The sequence below is a fragment of the Manis pentadactyla genome, chromosome 18, assembly GCF_030020395.1.
Source record: "Manis pentadactyla isolate mManPen7 chromosome 18, mManPen7.hap1, whole genome shotgun sequence".
Taxonomy (NCBI): domain Eukaryota; kingdom Metazoa; phylum Chordata; class Mammalia; order Pholidota; family Manidae; genus Manis; species Manis pentadactyla.
In genome coordinates, this window is record NC_080036.1 from 16,072,961 (window position 1) to 16,094,945 (window position 21,985).

At 51.6% G+C, this 21,985-nt stretch overlaps 1 protein-coding gene across 6 annotated transcripts in view; it reads right to left on the reverse strand.

Moving 5' to 3' along the window:
- The window catches only part of LRRK1 (leucine rich repeat kinase 1), a 115,828-nt gene that overhangs the window by 25,834 nt on the left and 68,009 nt on the right, over positions 1-21,985 (reverse strand). For 5 of the 6 annotated variants that reach the window (XM_057494763.1, XM_057494762.1, XM_057494766.1 and 2 more), the window contains 15 exons: positions 20,546-20,772; positions 19,432-19,559; positions 19,175-19,338; positions 18,231-18,368; positions 16,415-16,527; positions 15,281-15,357; positions 11,174-11,303; positions 10,455-10,567; positions 9,821-10,035; positions 7,532-7,696; positions 6,823-6,995; positions 5,622-5,742; positions 5,153-5,312; positions 4,436-4,712; positions 934-1,105 (listed from right to left, as the gene is read on the reverse strand). In XM_057494763.1, the coding sequence (XP_057350746.1) occupies positions 934-1,105; positions 4,436-4,712; positions 5,153-5,312; positions 5,622-5,742; positions 6,823-6,995; positions 7,532-7,696; positions 9,821-10,035; positions 10,455-10,567; positions 11,174-11,303; positions 15,281-15,357; positions 16,415-16,527; positions 18,231-18,368; positions 19,175-19,338; positions 19,432-19,559; positions 20,546-20,772 (2,373 nt within the window). The remainder of the gene's footprint in view (positions 1-933; positions 1,106-4,435; positions 4,713-5,152; positions 5,313-5,621; positions 5,743-6,822; positions 6,996-7,531; positions 7,697-9,820; positions 10,036-10,454; positions 10,568-11,173; positions 11,304-15,280; positions 15,358-16,414; positions 16,528-18,230; positions 18,369-19,174; positions 19,339-19,431; positions 19,560-20,545; positions 20,773-21,985) is intronic. The other variant, XM_057494764.1, reaches the window with a different exon arrangement.

A 21,985-nucleotide genomic window follows, 5' to 3' on the forward strand; every position in this document is an offset into this window, starting at 1 on the left:
GAATGTGACAAAAATAGACTCAGACTGAGGTTAATGTGAATTATTCAACAGTTGGGGTTTATGCCAGGAGTTCCCATACTGTGCAGTGGGTCAGAATCCCGTGAAAGGCTGTGAAAAACAGAGCACTGGATTCCATCCTAGACTTTCTGATACAGTGAGTCTGGGGTAGGCCTGAGAATCTGCATTTCTAACAAATTCCCAGATGAGGCTGGTTCTGGAACCCCACTTTGAGAATTGCCACTCTAGACAAATACTGCTTCCATGTTATGGTCTTGTGTGAAGTCAGCGTTGATGGACAGCCAGTACTCCTTCCATTAACCCCAGGTACTGACTCCTTGGGTTAGGTCCTCATTATGCACACCAAGTCTGGGTTCTGTGCCCGTGGTTTTCAAGCCTCCCTGGACAGTGGAATCATGCGGGAGTTTTACTGAAGCTTGGGTGCCACACCCAAAGATTCTGACTTAAGTGGTCTGGGGTCTGCTCTCCGAGCGAGTTTAATGCACCGCCTGAGGGGCAAAACCACAGCTCTAAAGCCAGGGTTCTCCAAGTGTGGTCCGGGGCCAGCTGCATCACCTGGTGCAATGGTCTGGTATGCAAATTCTCAGCTCCCAGTCCATCCCCACTGAATCAGAAGCTCTGAGTAGGGGTCCAGCCACCTGTGCTCTAATAAGCCCTCTAGCAGATTTGAGGTGGTTAGTTTAGAACTGCTGCTCTTAAAGAGAGTATCCTTTCTCAGCCAGCTGGGTGCTGATTCGGCATTCACAGAAGGGCTCTGGGCTGATGAAGAGAAGGCAGCTGGCCCTAAGTTAGCGGCTTTGCTTCAGGGAAAGGGTCTCCAGTCAGGCCTCTCCAGCTAAAGGGAATCTTTCCCCCTTGAGGGTGAAGCTGCTAGTGTCTGTCATGTTTTCCTCCCACGGAGAAACCAGAGCCTACCTGGAGGTCCATCTCTGCCAAGCTGATCAGCATCCGTGCTATAAACCTTTGCCAGAAGCCAACGGGAACGAAGCTCATCTTAAATACCCTCTGAATGGTATTGGCTGTGGGGTGCCGCATGCCGTGGGTGTCCAGGCCAGGTTTGGACGGAAGGAGATGTGGGAGGAGATAGCTGAAACACGCCAAAGGGACTGGTGAACCGCATGGCAGGGCCGTGACACCCTGCCCACCCCACCGGGCAGCCAGCCTGGCCTGGGGCACCTCTCCTGAACTGGGTCAGGCTGCCTGGGCGCCTTCCTTCCAGGGCCTTCGGCATTTTAATTTTAGAAAGAAAGGGTAGTTTATATGCTGAGAACAAATGCTCCAAGAGAAATTGAAGATGGGCACAGTGGATATATTTACCAAGGTCTCCCAGACAGAGACTAGATTAATTCTCAGGGAAGACATGGAAACATCTGTGGTCACACACATGTTAGACATAGCAAATCACAGTTGATTCTCTGTAAACTGGGTTGTGATTGGGGAATCGCTTAAAATTAACTTCGGACGGGGAAGGAAAAACAAATACAGCTGCACAGTCCCAAGGACAATGTAGATATTGGGGTCAGAGTAACGTTTTTGGCCTTCGAAGCTGTTTATTGTTCTTGGCCAGTTAAGACAACACAATCGCCTTAAAAGTTAGAAGGAGGCTGTTTGTGCGGAAGAGGGAAGTTTTATAAGAGCACTTTGCTCATCGTAAAAGTGCCCAATGGCGGTGTCAGTGAGCTGCTCGTGATTGTGGTCATTTGAAAGCAGCTGAAACCAGGAGGGCCCTCCAGCAATGCCTGCAAGCCGGCACCTCGGTGAGCCCTGGAGCTGAGGGGCAGGCCCAGGGCGGCTGCGGGCAGGTCCCTGGGTGTGTCCTTTCCTTAACAAAGGCTTGGCCTTTGGCTCTCCTAATCCTCTTCAGATACATCAGTTTAGGTCCAGTAAAATGTCCTCAGAACTTTCTGGAAGAGACCCCCAAAAATATTATAGAAGGAAAATTCAATGACAGCCTGGTGGTCCGAGGGCACAGGCGACAACCCCAGCTCTAGGCCTTCAGCCTTGTTGAGACTCCACTTCCCTGGCGTGGGAAGAGAAAGGGTACCCACCTCTCTGGGCTGGTGAAGGATGGACTGGGCCTTGCAAGTTAGGCTCGGGGGCGGGGCAGGCGGTGGGGTGTTAGGTCCTTTTCAGCCATTTCGGTTGTTGAGTAGAGGTCTTCTCAACTACCTGGGCTACAGCGCCTCTCTCTCTGCCCCTAGGCCCCTCCAGCAGAGCACCCTGATGTTTTCCTTCATGTTCTGGAAAGCCCTTGTCCATCTACTGTCCGGAGCGCTTCCCCAGACGGAGGCCCTTGTCAGTGCCCAGCGTGATCATCTCTGCTTCTGCCCCCGTCACTCAGCCTGGATCTGAGGTGCTCACACTGGCTGGGCCCTGTAGTTCCCTGCTTCTTTCTCCCTGTAGGTGAGCACCGCTTGAAGGAGGGGCCCTGCTCCCAGCTGCCCCAGCACGCAGCCCGGCACACACACACAGCAGGTGCCTCCTATTTTTGAAGGCACAGATGACTTAGGAGCCAGCACAGCAAATGAAGAGGTCTGAACTCACTGGAACGGACGCTCTTCTCAAGGGGAGGGGAGCCCCTGGCAAGACCGCTGACACTGGCTTACTGGCTTAAGAGCAATTCCTAGCTGTGAAAGGTTGTCCCGGGGCATGGCCAGAGAGGCAGCAAGATGGGAATTCAGAGGTGGATTCTTCACATGAATCCCTGCGTGGTGTATGGTGTCTACACCACTGAGACCGTCTCAGACAGTGGGGCAGGGGAGTCATTGCCTCAAAGATGCACAAATGCTCACAAGTGTATGTGTGCTTTCAGGAGGTTCAACAGTTCCCTGAAGGTTTTTCCAAGGAGCTGGAGCCACTCTCAGACTGCAGGTTGAAAACTGTAAACCGTGCTCTGAAAGGAGCGGCAAATGCATGTGTTTGCAATGACTCAGTGATGGTCAGTAGCATAGGTGACCGTATAAAAGCTATGGTGCAAGGAGCTGGTACTCACCTAGGGCACAAGGAACCATCAGAGCTGTGCTAAGATGTGAAATGCTTCGACATTCATGAATTTCTGTGGAACCAGGCACCACTGGCTATGAGTACTTGACCCAAGGAAGAGTCACAATAACAGTACCAATAACACCTGGTGTCATTGGAGCTCTTGGGAACAAGAGACACTTTTAATACTTTACGTGCATTATCTGATTTAATCCAAATAACAACTGTAACGCTAGCAGGTGGTAGTGTTATTCCCATTTTATAGATATGGAAATAAAGGTAGCTGGGACTCACCCTCGGGCATTCCGGCTCCATGTTCTAACCCACTGTGCTATAAGCCTCCACGTGGACTTAGCAATGATCTGGCTGATTTTACTGTTCGACTGGACATACATATACATATACCCGACTTGCTTTTACTGAGTGCTAACATCTCCTCATTCCTCCAGCATCCTGATTAAATAACCAGAAAGTTGTCAGATCTCAGCAATGTGGTTAAGACATAGGCTACCTCCCGTTGGGCTTTCTCACGGGCCAAAGTCAAGGACACCCCTGGGCTGTGCTATGAAGGATCATGTGGATTTTAAATTCCTCTGTGGGGTTTCTGCTTTTAGGACTCACTCACGGCCCCCATGGGGCTGGAGCAGCAAGAAGGACTGAGGCCTCCTCCTGTAGCTATAAGGCCTCAGGCAAATCTGGGTGGGGCCTCAGGCCCAGGTGGCCCAGGGCTGGCTCCCAGGCTGCCCAGTCTGTGCAGGTGGATCTCTAGGCTGGTCATCTGCAGGGTCCAGGCCAGCAACCCAGCAGTCTCCAGTGGGCATCCCCCCAGAGCTCCAGGGCCAGTGCGCAGGGTGGTGACATATTCCATGGGACATGTGTGGCAAAGGTCTGCGGATCTGAGATCCTGCCTGTTGCCTCATGATCATCAGCCTCAGACCCAGAAAGTGGCTGAAGCTGAAGTCAGGGCAAGGAGGCCCTGAGTACCGGGGGGATTTAGGTCAGAGCATCACTAGATGGGACCCATGTCACCCCACCCCCACCGCCCCACCCTCCCTGCATTTTGAAGCCAGGCTGTATAATTAGCATGCATATCCTCATCACTCCATTTTTATGCACCAAATAACCAAGCAATCAGCCCCCTAAAGTGTGAAGAGTTTTTTTTATGCCATTCTTGCCTGTATTTCTACACCTTTTCAATAAATATGTGTTGCTTTAAAAAAAAAAATCTCTTTGAACCCCTTGAAAGACACACGGAGGGCACAGGAAGGAGTAGCCAATGAGGGGTCAGCTGAGCCCACCCTTCCTGCTGCCCCCGTGCAGACAGGCAGGTCATCGCCATGGCCCATCCCTGGAAATCTTGTCCAAGCCACCAGTGACCCCAGTCCTGACTCCTTCCCCCAGGCAGCAGCGTGCACTGCCCATTCTGCAGCCTCACCTGTCATTGGCAACAGGCAGGGCGATCTCAAACTTGGCCAGGAACTGGAAGTATTGCTCTTCTGTCTGCTGCGTGAAGCCGGTCCCCACCAGCAACATCCTGAGGTCCTCTGCCCGGATCACCCCATTCTTGGCCACTGACCGGGAGCCCTTGATGTTGAAGATCCTCTGCAGACATTCGGACAACCAAATGGGGTCAAGGAAGTAGAGGTTCCTCAGGCCGTGGCTGGTGTCCGGGAAGTGGAGCAGGGTGCCCGTTTCTATGAGGAAGTTGATGGCTGCCCAGGAAGTCGGGGGGGGGGGGAAGCAGCGTCAGACAAGGACAAAAGGGACTCTGGAGTGACCTATTTCTGAGGGGCCTGGTCACAGTTGCTCCAGGGAGCAAGCAGCTCTCGCCACACATGGGGCCCTGCAATGGGTTGGCCATCCCATCACAGGGTTCTCTAGGGGCACCATAACTCTTGCCAACGTGCTCATCTCCCCATCAGCTGGAGAGCTACAGTCCATTGATTTCCATTATTCATGGATTCCATCTTTACAAATTCACCTACTTGTTAAAATTTGTGGACCCCAAAATCAGTGCCCACATTGCTTTTGCAGTCATTTGTGGACTTGCACAGTTGGGGAGAGATTTAGTCTCCCTCTCTGGGACCCGGTACCCATGCCCGCTGATGCCCACCTGGGCCCCTCCTGCTGCCTGCCCCCCCGGCCCACACACCAGACTGCAGGTCCTCGTAGTCTCTGATGTCATTGCCGGGCGTCTGCTCCATCAGCTGCTCCAGCTGCCTGTCCGTCAGGTACTGCACGTCGTCACTCAGGCTGCGGCGCTGATGCTCCGCCAGCACAGCCACCTGGAGACTCAGGTAGCTCCTGGGAATCTGGGGGCGGGTGGGCAAGGCTGGGCCCCGCAGGTCCCCGCAGGTCCCGCCAGCCCGGCCCCGCCTGCCACCCCCCTGAAGCCTGAGTAGGTGGAACGTTTCCTATCACTGCCCCACCCCTCGGCCCCGGAGGGTGAGCAGCACAGCGCCAGCACATAGGCGCGCAGTGTAGAACTGCTCACATGGGGGGGCCACTAAGCCCGAGGACACAGCACGCCTGTCTTTCGGTAGCGGAGGGGAGTGCGGATTTCCCCACAGAAGGGAAGCAGGCCCCTCTGATTTCGGTCACCAGATGTGGGAGGTACCCACCAGCCTCCCTGCGAGTCGCTGGCAGCCGATGGTGCTGCCCACGTCCTTCATGCTGCACGTGACGTGGAAAATGAGCTGCCGCAGCCCTTCCTGGCCTTCCAAGCTCTTACAGGAAATCTCACTGGGAGTGCAAAAAAGAGCCACACTTAGTCATCACACCTCCCCTCTCGGAGGAGCACTGTAGCACCCCTGTTTTCCAAAGTGTTTCATCCCTGACCCTGTCAAGCCCAGAGGACTCATGAAAGATGGATACAGAAATGTCTTGAAGGCTGAACTTGGTGCAAAGTACTGTGCTGGTAGCACCACAGCATGTTGCTTTAGCCTGCCTTCCCGATGTGCCCATTTTACTGAGGAGGAAAGTGAGGCATGCAGGTACAAGGTGACCCCAAAGGACACAGCTGGGAAGGAGCAGACTCGGGTTGGACCCGAGCACCACTGCTCCTGTTATCCTAGACCCCCAGGGGAGAGGTGGCATGCTCATGGGCATGAGGGGGGTTCCTGAGAGGCTGATCCTGCATTCTGAGCCAGGTGGACTGGTCCCAGCTTGGTCCCTGCACCAACACCCCAGGCACTCCACCCCACGTGAGCGAATCCAACAGCCACCAGCGCAGCTGCAGCCACGCACACTGCACTCCCATCAGAGGGCGCTTACTTAGCTCGCTGGGCCCATTTCATCATCTGCAAAGTGGGCATGACAATTGCCATAACCTGCAGGGCTGTCGTGAACTAAGGACAGGAGGTGGGAGAAGCGACAGCTCAGGGCACTGGCCCTCCCTGGCCCTGTGCCACGCACCCTCCCCCATCCCAGCCCCTTCTAGAGGACTTGGACCCAATGTGAGCACCAGGACCAAACCTGGGGGCTGCTCACGATCAGGGACCGACATGTGTGATGGGTGATGCATGCAGGTCCTTCCCCTGGTCCCATCGGGGATGTGGGGGCCTAGAAAGGAGGCACAGAGACAGTGTGTCCAGATCCTGCCCTGCCAACCCTCTAGCAAATCCTTTGCCCTCCTTGGGGCTGGGCCTGCTCTGGGGGTGAGCTGCCACCTCTCCCCTTGAAAGGAGTGCAAAGGAGCCACCCCCTGGCTCAGGAGCCCTACTGGGCAGACTCCAGGTGTGCCTGGGAAGATGGGCGAGTGAGGGACCAGCAGCCAGAGTCATGCACGAGGCAGGAGCAATCAGGCAGCCAGAGGACACTCACTGTAAGTGTTTGAAAGTGATGTCTGGGAAGCCCGTGGCCCTGGTCCCGGAGGGTGAGCGGCAGAGAGCCAGCACGTAGGCGCGCAGGGTAGCGATTCTCTCCACACGGAATTTGGTTTCGATTAAGTCCAGGTGTGTTCCGACCACCAGCACCACGGCGTTCGGGGCTTTGGCCTGCGAGAGAGACCCCACGGCTGAGCACGGGCTCCTTCATGCAAATGAGGGCCTGGGAAGCAGCTGCCGAGGTGCACAGCAGGTGTGCTGACCCCAATGCCGGCGGCCCTCAGCCTGCCACCCAGGCCCGCCCCACACTCCGCTCTCTGTGAACACTGAGGGCTTGTCAGGTATGCACTGTGGGGTGTGAGGTGCCCCGGGATTCCTCCCCCAGGGCTGGATTTCTGATCCCTTCAGCCAGGGTGTCAGCCCACAACAGCTTTACATTTGAGAGGGAAGCCCTGGTCTCCGTCAGGGTCCAAGAGTGGGAGCCTCTTAAGTATAAGGTAGGAGAGAATTGCAAGAGCACCACAACCATCAGACCAAGGAGGGTTTTAAGTGCTTCCCTATGACCCTCTGTGAAAACCCACCAAAATGCAAAGCATTTCTCCCTAACAATTTCTCTTTTTCTCACTAAAGTGGGGGACGCTTCAGAAAAGTTGGCTGGACTCCCGCGATGCTCCGAGGCCTCAGCTGAAGGGCTGGTGTCTCCTCACCTCGATGTTGAGCAGCCAGAACTGGAGGTTGGCCACAGCCTCCTCGCCTAGGGCCAGGTTCCAGACCACCACGTACAGGGCCTTGTCTGTGAAGAAGCACTGGTTGACGGTGGCCATGCTGGCAGGGCCGCCAATGTCCCAGACGTTGAATTCCACGGAGTCAACCTACTTGAGCAACAAGGCAGTGACAGGGAGGCATTTTAGAAACCAAGGTGTAGTTGATCCAACAGAGATGACCGGCCACTCAGAACACTGTACTTAGCGGTCTGCAAAGGCATGACAGTGAAAAAGCTTGGCCCGTGGGCCGTTTATCTCGGGAGTCGGTAATGCAAGCAAGGGGAAGGGGCCCAGAGGCTCAGAGGTGGGCTTCTGGGGGCTGCTATTTACTGCTAACAGAGCAAGAGGTTGGGCCCTGGCTGGCTGGCTCCTGGAGGTGGGGGTGTAAGTCCATCTGAGTCCACCCAACACTGGTGCACAATGTCCTGCCTCTGTCTCGGCTGCAGACAGTTAGGAGACATCCTGTTGGAGGAAACCCGGGTGCTGACGTCAGTGCTCATACCAGGCTTAACCTCCGCCTGTGCGATGGTAAGGCCAGGCAGACGGGCCTCTGAACTTGGCGCCCACCAAGGATGATGGGAAACTGCCCTGATGTGGGAATTGGACAAAAGATTAGCTGTTGGGCTGCCGGGAAAGGCTGTGTAAACGACGGTTTCTCTATCGTTCTATGAGGTAAGAGTCTGGCCCGAGCAGCTAGGGCTGCAGTTTTCTGTAGCAAAGGATTGTTTCCACAATGCTGCACTGGTCTCCAAGACACGGCGTGCTGACCTGCTTTTGCATAAAGATGAAAACGGACAGCTGCTCTACCCTGGATGAAGGCCCAGCCACATGGAGAGCTATGGGCTCAGTGTTCCAAAGATCAGGTGGTTTTCCTTCCACAAAAGGCAGGGAAACTTTAATGATGGCAGAAAGGACAGGGCGGGGGGCAAAGGACAGGAAAAATGAAATAGTAATTCACTCCTCAGATCTCTGACAACCATTTGCTAATGAACAGCTGGAAGAAAGTGACATTGAATAACTGCCTAAAAAAGCAGGAGGGAATTTAGAGATTCAGGTTACTTCAGAGAGCCTTCAGGCATGAGAGAACTAGACTCACTCCTGGGCACTGAAGGGAGGGAGGGGTGCAGGTATGGATAATCTGACTGATTGGCCCTAACAGGCAGGACTCCATTCTTTGGAGGACCAGTTTCCGATACACATTCAGTGTAAGTGTCTAGTGACTTGAATTGGAAACAAGACTCCTGACTTGGAAAGTGATTTTGTGTAAAGGATTCTGCAGCAAACCTGTCTGGCACTGTGCTGGGGGTAATGGGGGGAATCACACAGACTCTGGCCTCAAGGCCCCTGGGTTTTCCACAAACAGCCTGCTTACACTTGGATCCCTGTGTGGCTACCTGTAACCACAAATGGTGACAGGTGAGGGGGCCTTACCGGTGTGTGCTCGTTCCCTACACGGGGAGAAGCAGTAAGGGCCTGCCCTGCGTTCTGTCCCACCAGGATCCCACGGGCTCTTTCCTCTGATTCAAGCCCAGGCAGTTTTCCTTTTCATTTATCTCATTCTGAATGAAAATTGGATGATTAATAGGTTCACTGAAGGCTTTGTTTTAAATAGGGCTTAAAAACTAGATTTTTCAGCACTTGGGGTGACAGCAGGTGTCAGGGGGGATAGGACATTCATTGCGGGGGTCACTTCTCAGCATTCTCATGAGGGGCAACTGCTGCTGTCTCTCACGCCTACAGCAGGGGTTCATTCTCAGCTCTGGGGAGGGACCCTACCCCAGATCATTTGAATCATATCTTTGGGGCCGGGAGTGGTCAAGACTGGGCACTGCTGTCTTTAAAAGCTCATCAAACAAGGGACCCTAGGAAGACAACACCAAGACATATCATAATTAAAATGGCAAAGATCAAGGACAAGGACAGAGTATTAAAAGCAGCCAGAGGAAAAAGAAAAAAAAAGCTCATCAAAGACATCTAGTGGACAGCTGGGATCAAGAACCACTGGCCTGGGGCCTCAACTTAGCTGTGAGAGAAAAACTATGAGGTCATGTTAAGATATTATTCACTGCCCTTGTCAAGGCTGGTTTGAAACAGCACACAGTGGCCCCTACAAATATTCTGGGCCTCAAGACACCAGGATGAGGAAATCCCGGGCTGTCTGGAGAGGAGGGAGAAGGGCCCAGGGAAGCGCCCACCCACCCACGGGGACTCTGCACGCTGACCATCCTTGACCTTGGCTCTCGAGCCAGCTGGCCTCTGCAGCTCCCACTTGGTGGTCCGGATGGTGGCCTCGCCGTGCACCACCTGGGGGGCCCTCCCCGTCTGTAAGATCTCCAGGAGGGTGGACTTGCCCTGGCGCGGGGGACCCACGATGATCATTTTCATCAGCTTGCACTTTTCCGCTTTCCGTAGCTGAGCTCGCAGGTAAGACAGCATTGCTTTGGGGCCTATGCAAGATCAGAGGGGGCATGGGGGGGCTGCTGCTGACAAACGGCTGGGGACACGCTCATGGCCCCTGGAAAACAAAATGCTGTCCCGAAGGGACACTGTCTACATGCTCTAATGGGCTGGGACGGGAAGACAGAGGAAAGGTGTGATGCAAATCACCCCAGAAGTGAAGGCGAAAATTCAAGGACCTCAAGACAACATCCTTCCGCCAGCAGGGTCATAAAAAGTTTTATCACAAGGCCAATTACAATACACTGGTCTTTACCAACCATCACTTTCTGGTTAACTTTATAGCATCTTTCCAAACATGGGAGCCAGGGTTGGGCTCCACAGGTCATCCAGCTTTTTCCAGCCCAGGTCCTTAACAACTGGACTTGAGCCATCTTTCCAAGGGGGGTGATGCTAAGGAAGCCCTTACCTTCTTTTCTGATCTCAGCAGGCACGTTGCTGATGCTGAGGTCTTCAATGTCTAACTGCCAGAGGTTTCCCAGCTGTCCCAGCTCAGCAGGGAGCTCTCGGAGGCTAGGATTGCTGAGGGCACATAGAATAACACACACACATGCAGCCGCCTGCAAGCCTCTGGGGCCTGCAGGGGCCACTGACAGCCTGCTCCCCAAGCCAGACATCTTGGGCCCTGATTTCAAGCATGCCACTTAAATTCTAATTCCAAAGCCTCTCTCCCTGGAAAGTCAGTGGTACAAATAGTAGCTATCTTTTGCAAGCCCCCATGGCTTAGACGTGGGTCCCCTCCCACAATTTTTCCATCTCGTCTATTAATTACATTACCATAAAGATGATCACCACCTCTTCTCAAAAAGGCAGTGTAACCTGAATTTATATTTTCATCAAGTTTTGTACCATATGAACCCTGCAGCAGTGCCTGCCAGTAGGACCCAGTAATGAAAGGGTGAATGATGGAGCTTTTCTAATCCCAACCAAGCAAAGCTGACTCCCCGCCTGGCCTTCGCCTGCCCCACCTGTTTGACTGAGCCCAGTGCTGAAAAATCTCACTGCCGCTTCGTGGTGCATAGATGGCTTGTTTCTCCCTGGCTTCTGTGTCCTCAGGTGGTTTATAGAAGGACATTCTGCCTCCCTGGGCTGGGAGGGGCAGTGTGGCTGCTCGGGCTATGTACTTACTTTCCCAAGTAGAGTTCTGACAGGCTCTTCAGTAGGCAAACTGAGGGAGGGACTGCGTCCAGGTGATTGTCATTCAGACAGAGGACTTCCAAAGACTCGCTCAGGAAAGCAGGAAACTCCAGCACACCCACTGCAGGAAACGGGGACGCAGATTGTGTATTTGAGAATGATTCTGGACCGTCACGGCATGGAGGCCAGGCAGCGGGATGAACCGGTGCAACCTCTGCAGGGTATTCTGGCAAGTGTATCAGAGTGAGATGCTCATCTCATTGACCCAGAGATAACCTTGCACATGTGGCCAAGATGTGTGGACAAAAACACTCAGTGGCACACTGTTTGGAATAGCAAAGTAAAAGATTTGCCTACACAGAGGATTGGGTAGGTGAGTAATGGGATAATATAAAACTATTACAAAGCCTGGGAAAGGTCTACATGTATGAATATGAGGTTATACTCAAGAGCTCAGGGAACTGAAAAAGAAAGGTGTTGAAGCAGGGATTCAAGAAGGCTTAATTTGTGTGTTACAAAATGTGTGTAGACATGTGAGGAAACACAAACCCCATGCATTTGTGTGTTATATGCATGTGCACACATACACCACAATGCACATGTGTACATGTTATACATACGTATTAGACACAAACATAATTGTTACCAGAGACACATGAAATTCCATAGTTGTCTGTGGGAAAGGGAATTACTAGAAGACTGAATATTCATTCCACACCCTTCAGGGCTGTTCAAAAATCTTGTTTACCGTGTACACGTATTACTTCTTCAATGAAAAAAAAAAACTAGTTACCTAAAAAATAATATAGGCTCAGTTTTTATGTTTTCTAAGATGACATTCTCTGAAAAACAAACCAACTCTCCAGGTTTTAAGTGACTGCATTGATTAGGCTGAGATTGCCATTAGAATCACGTCCAGTTTGTTTCCGCAGCTCCTCTGGAGTGTGTGAGCTGAGAAAGAATGTGGTGGAGAGCTTGGAAATGCACAGACGGGAATCAAGAGGCTTGGATTTCAGCAGAATCTCTGAAGCGGCTTATCCTCTCTGGTGTAGCTGGGCCTGGGGGCGGGACGGCATGCCCAAGGGTCCCTGTCAGCTCCAGCTCAGAGAATTCAGGATGAAACAACCACCTCAAAGCCCAGTTCTCTGCCAGAAAAGCAAGATAGAAAAGCCAGGATTCTTTTGTTGGGCTGAAACTATGTTCCGCTGCCCTTGAGGGCAACTTCCTTCTTTAACTTTGGCTTTTCTCCACACATGTAGCTGCAGGTTCAGTGGTAATGGGGTGACCTGGCATCAGAGAATGTTCCGGAGAGACGATAATGCAAAAACTGACATTTGGGGCTTGGAAAATCTGCTCAGCTGCTGGCAATGAGCATGGGGTTCAGTGCAGTAGCCTCCATGGACATAAAGGGCAACAGGCTTTTAAAGATGGCTTTGTTCCAGACCTTGTTCCATAAGAATATATTCAAAGAGGCTTTTTTTTTTTCAATGAAAAAGAATGATTAACTTTAGCCTGTCCTAACTCACCTTGAAAGGTCATCAACTGTAAGGAAGGCTCACTTTCTTCGCAGAGAGCACGCTCTGAACAGCTGGCCTCTGGGCTCTCCAATCTTAAAGTTTCACCTTGGTGTTTATTAAGCCTCTCTAAGTAACAGACGGATGGAATAAGGAACTATTACTGCAAACAGAGGCAACACCTGTCAGAGACCTCCTAGCCTGCCGTGAAAACTATGGGAACTGGACTGGGGAGGGCACAGCTCGAGGTATTTATGAACTGTAATTATTTATTCATAAGTTATTTATGACTCTACTGGTCAGAATTTTACCGTAAAAACGGCTGTCCAAATTATTTTTGGACGAGGTCACCGCACAAAAATGACTACTTGAATGTACATAAGTCTACTTGGAATTTTACTATCCGTGGGCAAACAAGTTATCTTTTATAGATAATTCCTTACCCAAAGGTCAACATCTCTGAGAATAACCCTACTGAAGAAAATGATTTGCAATGGGCCCCCTTCTTCTCGCCCAGGTGTGGGCCTCAACTTCCTAGATGAAATAAAAAAAATCAAGAGGACTTTGTCATATGCCAATGCTGCGATTCACCTCTGCCAGGGAGACTTCCAGGAGGTGTGGCCTCTTCCCTAGCTCCCCAGACATGCTCCTACAGGCCACCAGCAAAGTCGTTTTCCAGAACATTTTCTATTGCACTTTTCATGGTGTACCTTTGGCCTTGCACACTGTTGGTGTCACTGAGGGTTGGGCCATCTCTTCATGTACCTCTGCACAGTCTACATCTAAACTGGAGACACCTTTCCAATCAACTCAAACACATGAGGCTCAACACACAGTGGGGGAGTATGACTGACACCCACACCAGCAACTCTTCATGCCCATCATCCCATTGTGGCATCGAAGGGAAAAAAATGTTTCTTTCTCCTTCTTTCCAAGTCAAATCCCTATGTCTGCACTCAGTTTCCAAAGTCCAAAGGCCCTTTGTTTTAGAAAGGATCAGTTATGGAATTCCTCATTGTATTTCCCTGTGAGCATGGTTCAGGACCTTTCCATGTATTTCTGGGCCATGGGCACTTCCTTCTTTGCAAACGGTTTATATCTGTTGCCCATTCTTGTCCATTGGGTTGCCTTTTCTAAGAAAAAAAATCTATTTGTAAGCAGTCTTTGTATATTAGGGACTTAAGCCAATTTATGTTGCAACAATTAGTTGCAAATATTTCTTCTGAGTCTGCTTGCACTATGCCTTTGTTTATGGTGCCTTTTACTGAACAAAGCTTTCTGATTTTTTATGAGGTCCAAGATTTTGGTCTTTTTTTAAATGACTTTTGGATTAACCACTTAGTTTTTAAAGGTCTTCCCCTCCCCCAAATGGTATGTATATGCACTTCAATGTTACTGTTTTCTTTTTCCTTTACAATTAAATCTGAAATCCACATGGACATTTTTTTAACTGATGCAATGTAGGGAACTAGTGTGGCGACTTCCCACTTTCCATCGGGACAGGAGTCATACCACGCTACTAAAACAATGAAGCCTTTTCCCTCACTAAACTGAAATGCCACCTTTGTTATATACTAAGTTCCTATATCTACTCAGGTCTATTTTTGAATTTTTATCTGTTCCACTGAGGATATGTTTGTGTCTCTATCATAGGTAAACACACATATTCATACATGATTGATGCACGTGCATATGTACACAAACAGCACTTGATCAAAAATTGCAACAGGTGGATGGAAGATTTAGTTTACCTCCTGAACAAGTGTGTTGGCCTCAGGGGCATTTCATATCCTTACCTTACACCATTTGTACCTGCCAACACATATCTATTAGACCAAAGAGGAAAGTTATACTACATTTAAAATGACCTAACTATTGGTGCCTGTTCTATGAGACAGCAGCATCCTGAGGGATGCTTCTGTGAGTGTAGCTAGCTTTAGAAGGCCTAGTCTCAGGTTAAAAAGGAGGGCTGGTTGTTTAAGTTGAGGATGGGGCCCCATGAAGGGGTTAGTGCCCTTATAAGGAGAGATGCCAGAGCGCTTGGCCCCTCTGTTTCTCTTGGTCATATGAGAACACAGCAAGAAGCCAGGAAGCAGGCCCTTACAAGGAACCGACCATGCCGGCACCCTCATCTCAGATTTCCAGCCCCCAGAACTGTGGGAAAATAAATTTCTGTGGTTGAAGCCTCCTGGTGCTTTGTCATGGAAGCCTCACTAAGACACTGAAGAAGCCTCAGTTTCCTCACCTGCAAAGTGGGAAACACAATCTATACTTCATGTTGTAAGGCTTAAGGGCATCCATAACATATGGAGGGTGGTGCTCACATGCGGCCAGCCATCCACACACAGTAGCTGCTAGTATCACCAGACTGCAGACAGGAAGGGGGACTTCAGGATACTTGCAGGCCAAATGAGTGACATGAGCAATAGGCACAGTTCTCTTGCAGGTTTTTCAGCCAAACATGGACATCTCTGGCATTCCCACAAGGCACTGTGGTGGACAGCCCTAGATAAGGGCGACCCCCAGTGGTGGAGCAGGGAACTGCCGGCCCAGTGGCTTCCTCTCCCAGCACCGACACACACACCTGCCTCCGTCCCTGAACGCTGGCGGCCTCTGGTGGTGAAAAGGGAAATACGCTTTGTTTTAAGTCCGTCTTCGTTTCTGTTTAGGGGAAAAGAAGTCAACACTTGAGGAAAACATGACAAAGACATTACTATTCTGCTATGACTATGTAGGGCCGAACCGCGCGGGGAGAAGGGTGGAGATTCTGTGAGCAGGGTGCTTGGGCCCCTGCAGCTGGCGAGCAAGCGCCGACAGCCATGGCCTGCTGCTTGCACCAGTGCCGCTCACAAGCCTGGAGAAGCTGACCTAACACTGGCATGACTGGTTGTTTCCATTCTTGAGCTTTTCCATTTCAGGCAGGTGTGAGCCTCTCTGCGCGTGACAGGAAGGCTCATGCTAGCAGTGGCTGTAACAGTCCACGCTTTCACCCGCAGGACTTCTCTTTGGACTATAAGCTTGGAAGTGGCCTTTGGGAAGTGGACATGGGGGGACTGTCCCCGGGGGCCAAGGGCCAGCTGAGCCCATGCCCAGATTTTCATCTTTTCTTAGAAGGCTTTGGGGGACAACTGTTATTCAAGCACTGTCCATACTGATTAGTGATTGGCTAAAACTTCTCAACAGAATGACAGGTTCGGCTGACATGAGGTTTTCCAAAAGACTTTAACATTTAGAAATGGGAGGTCACTGTTTGGGGCTGAACTGTGTCCTCCCCTCAGTTCACATGTTGGACTCCTCGCACATGCAATACCGCGGAATGTGCCTGTGTTTAGAGGCAGGGTCTTTGACCGGTGAGCAAGTTAAAATGAGGTCCTGTGAGTTGGCTCTAATCCAATTTGACTGGTGTCCTTGTAAGAAGAGTTGATTAGGACACAGACACAGAGAGGGCAGACCATGTGAGACAGACAGAAGATGGCATCTGTAAGCCAAGGAGAGCAGCCTCAAGAGAATCCAACTGACACCGCACACGCCTTGTTCTCAGACCTCCAGCCTCCAGAACTGTGAGAATATGAATGTCTGTTGTTCAGGCTGCCCCATCTGTGGTACTTTGTTATGGCAGCCCTAACAAACCAGTACAGACACCGTTCTGAGAGGCGGCTCCACCGTGGTTACACACATATTTTTTAACTTGCTGGAAATAAGGAGACCCCCTGCTTACCTGCCAAACTGGTTTCTGGAGAGGTCCAGGGTTTTGAGCTGTCTGCAGGTCCACTTCTCTGCAGGCGGCAGTGCCACCAGCTGATTGCCCTGTAACCTCAAGAACATGAGGGCCTGAGGGCGAGAGAGAGAAGCAAGGAAAGCCCTCAGACACAGAAGGGGAGGGGATGCTGAGAGAAAAGTCAGTTCCCTGGCGAAGTTCAAACACACGGTTATAACTGATTCTCCTTCACAAAAATTCCAAGAGTGTGGGGCTCAGTCATCTCTTAAAACACACAAAATTACACCAAACACAGCAGAGGGGACAATTTGTAGAAGATCCTTCCCTCCAGGTCAGTTCTTGAGAGCGAAGATTATACGTGGGCCTGTCCTGGGAGCAGCAGCTCACCGTGAGGGTCATTACGGGAGGGGACAGCTTGCCCCACAACGCTGGGTGCTGTCACCTCCCATGACCCACCCTGCCCACCCAGGTGACACCCTGGACAGGCGCAGGATGGCAGTGACACGGAGGGGGACCTGCTCCAGCTACGTGGCCTCTGCCGGTGAGGCGCCCAGGCCCAGCACGGTGGCTGCAGCGTCCCTTGCTGACTGCCCAGCCCTGGTCCTCTGCCCATGTGCTGCGTGCAGGCCCTGCAGGCGAACCTGGTCGCTGAGGGGCACAGGCTCCACCTCTGGACTTGTGACTTGTTTTGCTTTAGTGGGGGTACAGGGGGCACACTGGAACCTTTCTTGATGCCATCACCAGGGACACCGACTGTCCCGTCCACAGTGGGGTAGCTCAGGAAGTGGACAGGCAGCCCCCCCCTAAACTCCTCACTCCACACGCTCTGTCTCCTCCCTGTGGAAGGGGCTCCATGCCACCCCACCCCCGCCCCCACCGTCACAGCCAGGGTTATCGGCACCTGCCACCAGCCCGCCCACTGACTGTCAGGGCCCTGCATGTGCCAGGCCCGGGACTGGCCTGGAGACCTGGAAATGCAGGTGCCCCAGGGCCCTTTCTCTGCCTCGTGTTTGTCCCAAGGTCTCTGAGTTGGTGGCCCCCCTCCCCGAAGACATGCATACTGGAGGCACCTTGGTGGCTTTTTAGGGGCCCCTGAACATGGGGGGGGGCTGCAGCCCTGGGGAGAGCCCATGAGGGCCTAGGTGGCCGCATGGCAGGACTGCGGGCTGCAGCCTGTGTCCTTAGCCGGGGCTGCCGTGAGGCCTTCAGCAAACACCTAGCAGGCCCTGTTCTGGGCCTGGAGAGGAATCCGACCCGCACTCCACCTGCAGGGGCTCCCATTCCAGTGGGGAAACAGAGCCTGACCTACACACAAGCTCAGGTGAGGAGGCGGCTCTGTGCGGGTGGTGCGCGGAGTGGGGACACCCCCAGGGCTCTGGAAAAGGCACTTGGCCCAGTTCACATCCAAAGCTTCTAGCCCCCAGGGGTCTCGTTCTGTCACCTCTGGGGAGGGAGGCAGGGATGAGAAGGCAGCGCCCCTGGGCTTTGGACGTGGGCAGGCCCCAGCAGGCCCACCCCAGGGGCCCAGCAGGACAAGGCACACAGCCAGAGAGGGTCAGGCAGAGGGCTGCGTGGCTGGGCCTACCGCCTTCCACCTGAAGGCAAGTCCTGGAGGGTAAACCCACAACCCTCCACCCTCACACGGCTGTTTCCCTTTTGTACACTGCCTCCCAATCTTTGCTTATAACTATGCACGTTTTGATAGGTGAGCATTTCTTTTGCTCTCAGAATCCCAGGTGCACAGAGGTTTCCCTGCAGTGTGGAGCGATTTTCTCACAAACGCTGAAAATGAGAACTGAAGTGCTGCTAGACTCACATCAAGCTGAAAAAGTCCCAGGGGAACTTCTCTGAGCATGTTTTCTGAGAAATCCACATCTTTAAGGTGGTTTTTCCAAAAGATAGACATCTTGTCTGGTAGAGATTCCAGGGCATTTCTGGATACCTTACAATATTTCTAGGAGTTTGACAAGAAAGAGGAAGAGATATGAATTAGCTTTTAAATGCGGCTGTGCCTGTGAGAAGAGTGTTTCCAAATTTGATGCTGACAAGAGACCATTACAATAAGGCTCTGTGATAAATATGATGGTTAGTTAAGAGGCTACAAACTGTTACACCCTTTTCCTGTCTCTGCTCCAAGGAAGGGACAAGAACACTTTCCTGGGAGAGACAAAGGTGGCTCAGAGTCCTTTCCCTTCATTCCAGAACATCTGGCTCATTGTCCTCGGAAATAATGGGACAGTTCAGGACCCTACTCTAGAGAGGGGCTGGTCTCCCACACACTTAGGTCTAAGGTAGAATGTTAATGCTAGTGATGGAGCATCTCCTGGTTTAAAACCAACAGCAATAAAACAAACATTCTTTATGCTGTTCCATCTGCTTTGACAAGCAAATTTCCCAAGAAATACCACCACCATTTCATTGGCAATGCTGTGGAAACAGAGGACCTTCTCTGCATTCTTATTTTACCTGTTCTAAAGGAACTGAACCCTCTTTTTTTGGGCACAACTCATCCTGAATCAGACATGCAAGCTGTAACCGGAAAGTTCTGCAGGTATTAAGGTGTGAATCTCAAGCACAGAGCCAGGTGGGCTGCCTTCAGGTAAGCTACCTGCCTGAGACACTCAGTGGATCATCTATAACATGGGAACCATAATTCTGCTCTGAATCGTGGCCACTCACTGAGGGGATGGGGTAGAGCATGAAGTTAGTGTGAGAGGCAGGGTTGACTGCATCCCTCATGATTTCCAGCATGGTACAAACCAAAGGGCAGGCCCAGGCATCTGGAAACACCTTCAGGTTATTTCTGGAGACATTCAGATAATTGAGTGACTTGAAAGAATGAAGGAAAAGTGCAGGGAGTTCCGTCAATCTATTGTCAGAAATATCGAGTTCCTGTAGCTTCCGCAAACCAATCCAGTTAGTGGCTAGGGTAAAAAAAAAAAAGTATGGATTGGTAAAAATATCTCTATCAAGAACAAAATGACAAATTAAGTCAGGCTGTTAATGCTAAAACGTACCATTTTCTTCTTCAAACAACTTTTCTAAATAATTTTTTGAAGCTGTCAGTTTTTGAAGTTTTGAGAGGTGCAAGAATCCTGGCGGGAGATGGGACAACTTGTTGCTGGAAATGTCAATTTCGAGTAGCCTGTGGTTGGGCAAGGGAGTCAAGGCATCAGAAGAAAGGGGTAAAGCGTCAGTGTCACATACTTCTCTGTAAACATGTTTCTCTTTCTCCTTGCACAAAGCTACGGGGTGTGCATTGAAAATGCAGCAATATGACTTTTATTGGTTGCTTTAACTGTTACCCTGTACTGTGTAGACACAGAAAATCAGATCTCCTTCTTTGGTGGCCCTGGTCTCATTGACCGATAGGGATGTAAACCCTTCTCATCTATGTGATACCAGAATGAGTGGGTGTCCTGACAGCTGCGGAAGACCACAGAGCAGTGCTTGAACCCTCTGGACCCTAGTCTGGCTCTGGTTAAGGACCCCCACGTGGGTGGCACTTGGTCTTTTAGTTTTTGTGTGCAGGCTTCTTCCCCACAGATCACTGCTGGCCCTAAGCTCTTCCCAGCATTCTTTCTTCACTTGGAGACACAGCTTTGGAGATCAGGTCAAATCCTTTATGGAATCAGGTCATGCTGGTACCTATCAATGCATCATGAAGGTAGGTCCTTCCCCTTCCCAGGAAGCCTCGGGGCAAAGGCCTGGGCCTCTTCCCAAGGCCTCCTGGAAGAGGGAGACAGGAGCTGCCCACACCGGCCACCTGCAGCCAGAGTTCTGCAGGGCTAACCCTTCCCTGGGAGGTGGAATAAAGGCTGGTGTCTCTGCACCCCATTGCTTCCACCAGCCAGGGAGCTTTCAGCCCCCACCTCTGATTCAAACAAACCCCAGCCCCATACCTCTCTGCATTTACCCAGAAAGAAGGTGGGACCTTGTTCCTGAGAGTTCGTGTAAGGGCAGGCATAACTTCCCTCTCTCATTTTAGCTAAAAATTTGTTTACAAAACCACAAACTACAATTAGGGAGCACGTGCAGGAGGGGGGTGGTGGCAGCCAGGGGCAGAGGTCCTGTTCACACTCGGCATGGCCTGTGCTGGGGTGGGGGAGGGGGAGGCCCCCGAGAACCCACCTGGAACAGATGATTTCATCCGATGACTGCACGCCAGGCAGTTCCCCCAGGTGATTGTCTGAGAGGTTCAGCTTCCGGAGGCTGATGAGTCCCCAGGGGATGACCGACGGGAGGGAAGCCAGGCAGTTGGCAGACAGGTCCAGCTCGGTGATCTGGCAGGAGATGTCTATCAGCCAGTCTAGGTCCACCCAAGGCAACTTGAGGTGGGACCATCTTACACGAAGAGCCTGGGTGTTGGAAAAAGAGGAAAAGCACGTTTGGGCAGTGAGCCCAGGGCCAGTGTAGGCTTGGAACAAAGCAATGATTAATTCAAATGAGTGTCTGCCAGGTGGAGTCCCAGGATGTCAGGACCATGTCCAGCTTGTGGCTGGCACTGTGGAGGCACCTGGTCCATCTGCATCTGCACCTTGCAGGCCCTCTGTGCACATTTCCAGCTACTCACTCTCCAGCCTCCAGAGGGAGCACATGGGTGTAGTGTCACCTCTTACAAGGCAGATCACTGACAGATAGAAAACAGCAAGAAGGAACCCAGCTCTGTACAGAGGAGGCCACCCAAGCTTGGGGAGCTTCCCCAGACTGGAGAAGAAAGCTGACGTCCCAACCTGGGTCTTGTGCCCTCCCTTCAGGGATTCCTCCCTGTGATTAGAGGTGCTGCTGCCTGTAGCCACCTGAACCACACCAGACCCCCCCACTGGGTGCTTTGTGATGGGGGTGCTTTGTGGATGCTACCAGAGCGGGAGACTGAATACAAATAGACAATGGCCAGACCGTATATAAAAACAGAACTCTGACCCACACCCTGCAGCAAGCTGCCCAGGAAACTCACCCCCTTATCTGTAATAACCAGCCCAAGACACCAGTCCGCTACAAGTCAGACTTGCAGAAAGCCATACTTCAATGTCGAAGGGAGTTAAACAACAACTTCTCAAACAATCAGTTCCAAAAGACCAGGACTTGATTAATAACTGACATTTTCCCCAGTCTTTGTTTCTGTTTCCAACTTAGAAACCAGGGAAAGCCAAATAAGCCCCCCAGCCAGTCACACAGGGCACCCCCTTTCGGTGAGTCGCCTCCAGCTTCCCCATCAGCAGCCCGCGGTCAGGCCACGCCTTTTTTCCCACTGGAAAGCTTTTCCTCTCCTCGGCCTGTTTCTGAGTCTCTGCTAAAACACAACTGATGCCGGCTGATTCCCTGGCTACGGCAAGCTCGGAAAAGATCTCCCGTTTTTCTTACTCAGCTGGCCTTTGCTTATTTCCACCAGAAGCAGTCAGAAAGGCCAGTGGCTTGCTGGTGGGTGAGGGTAAAAAGGTATCGTTAAATACACAGGAGCAAGGAGAATTGGGGGCTCAGTTAGGTTTCTGGGGGAAATCCGCTTTTTTGTCTTGTTTCTCCAAAGCAACCGGAAATCCATGTCAGAAAATCAGAGAAGCAACAAGGAGT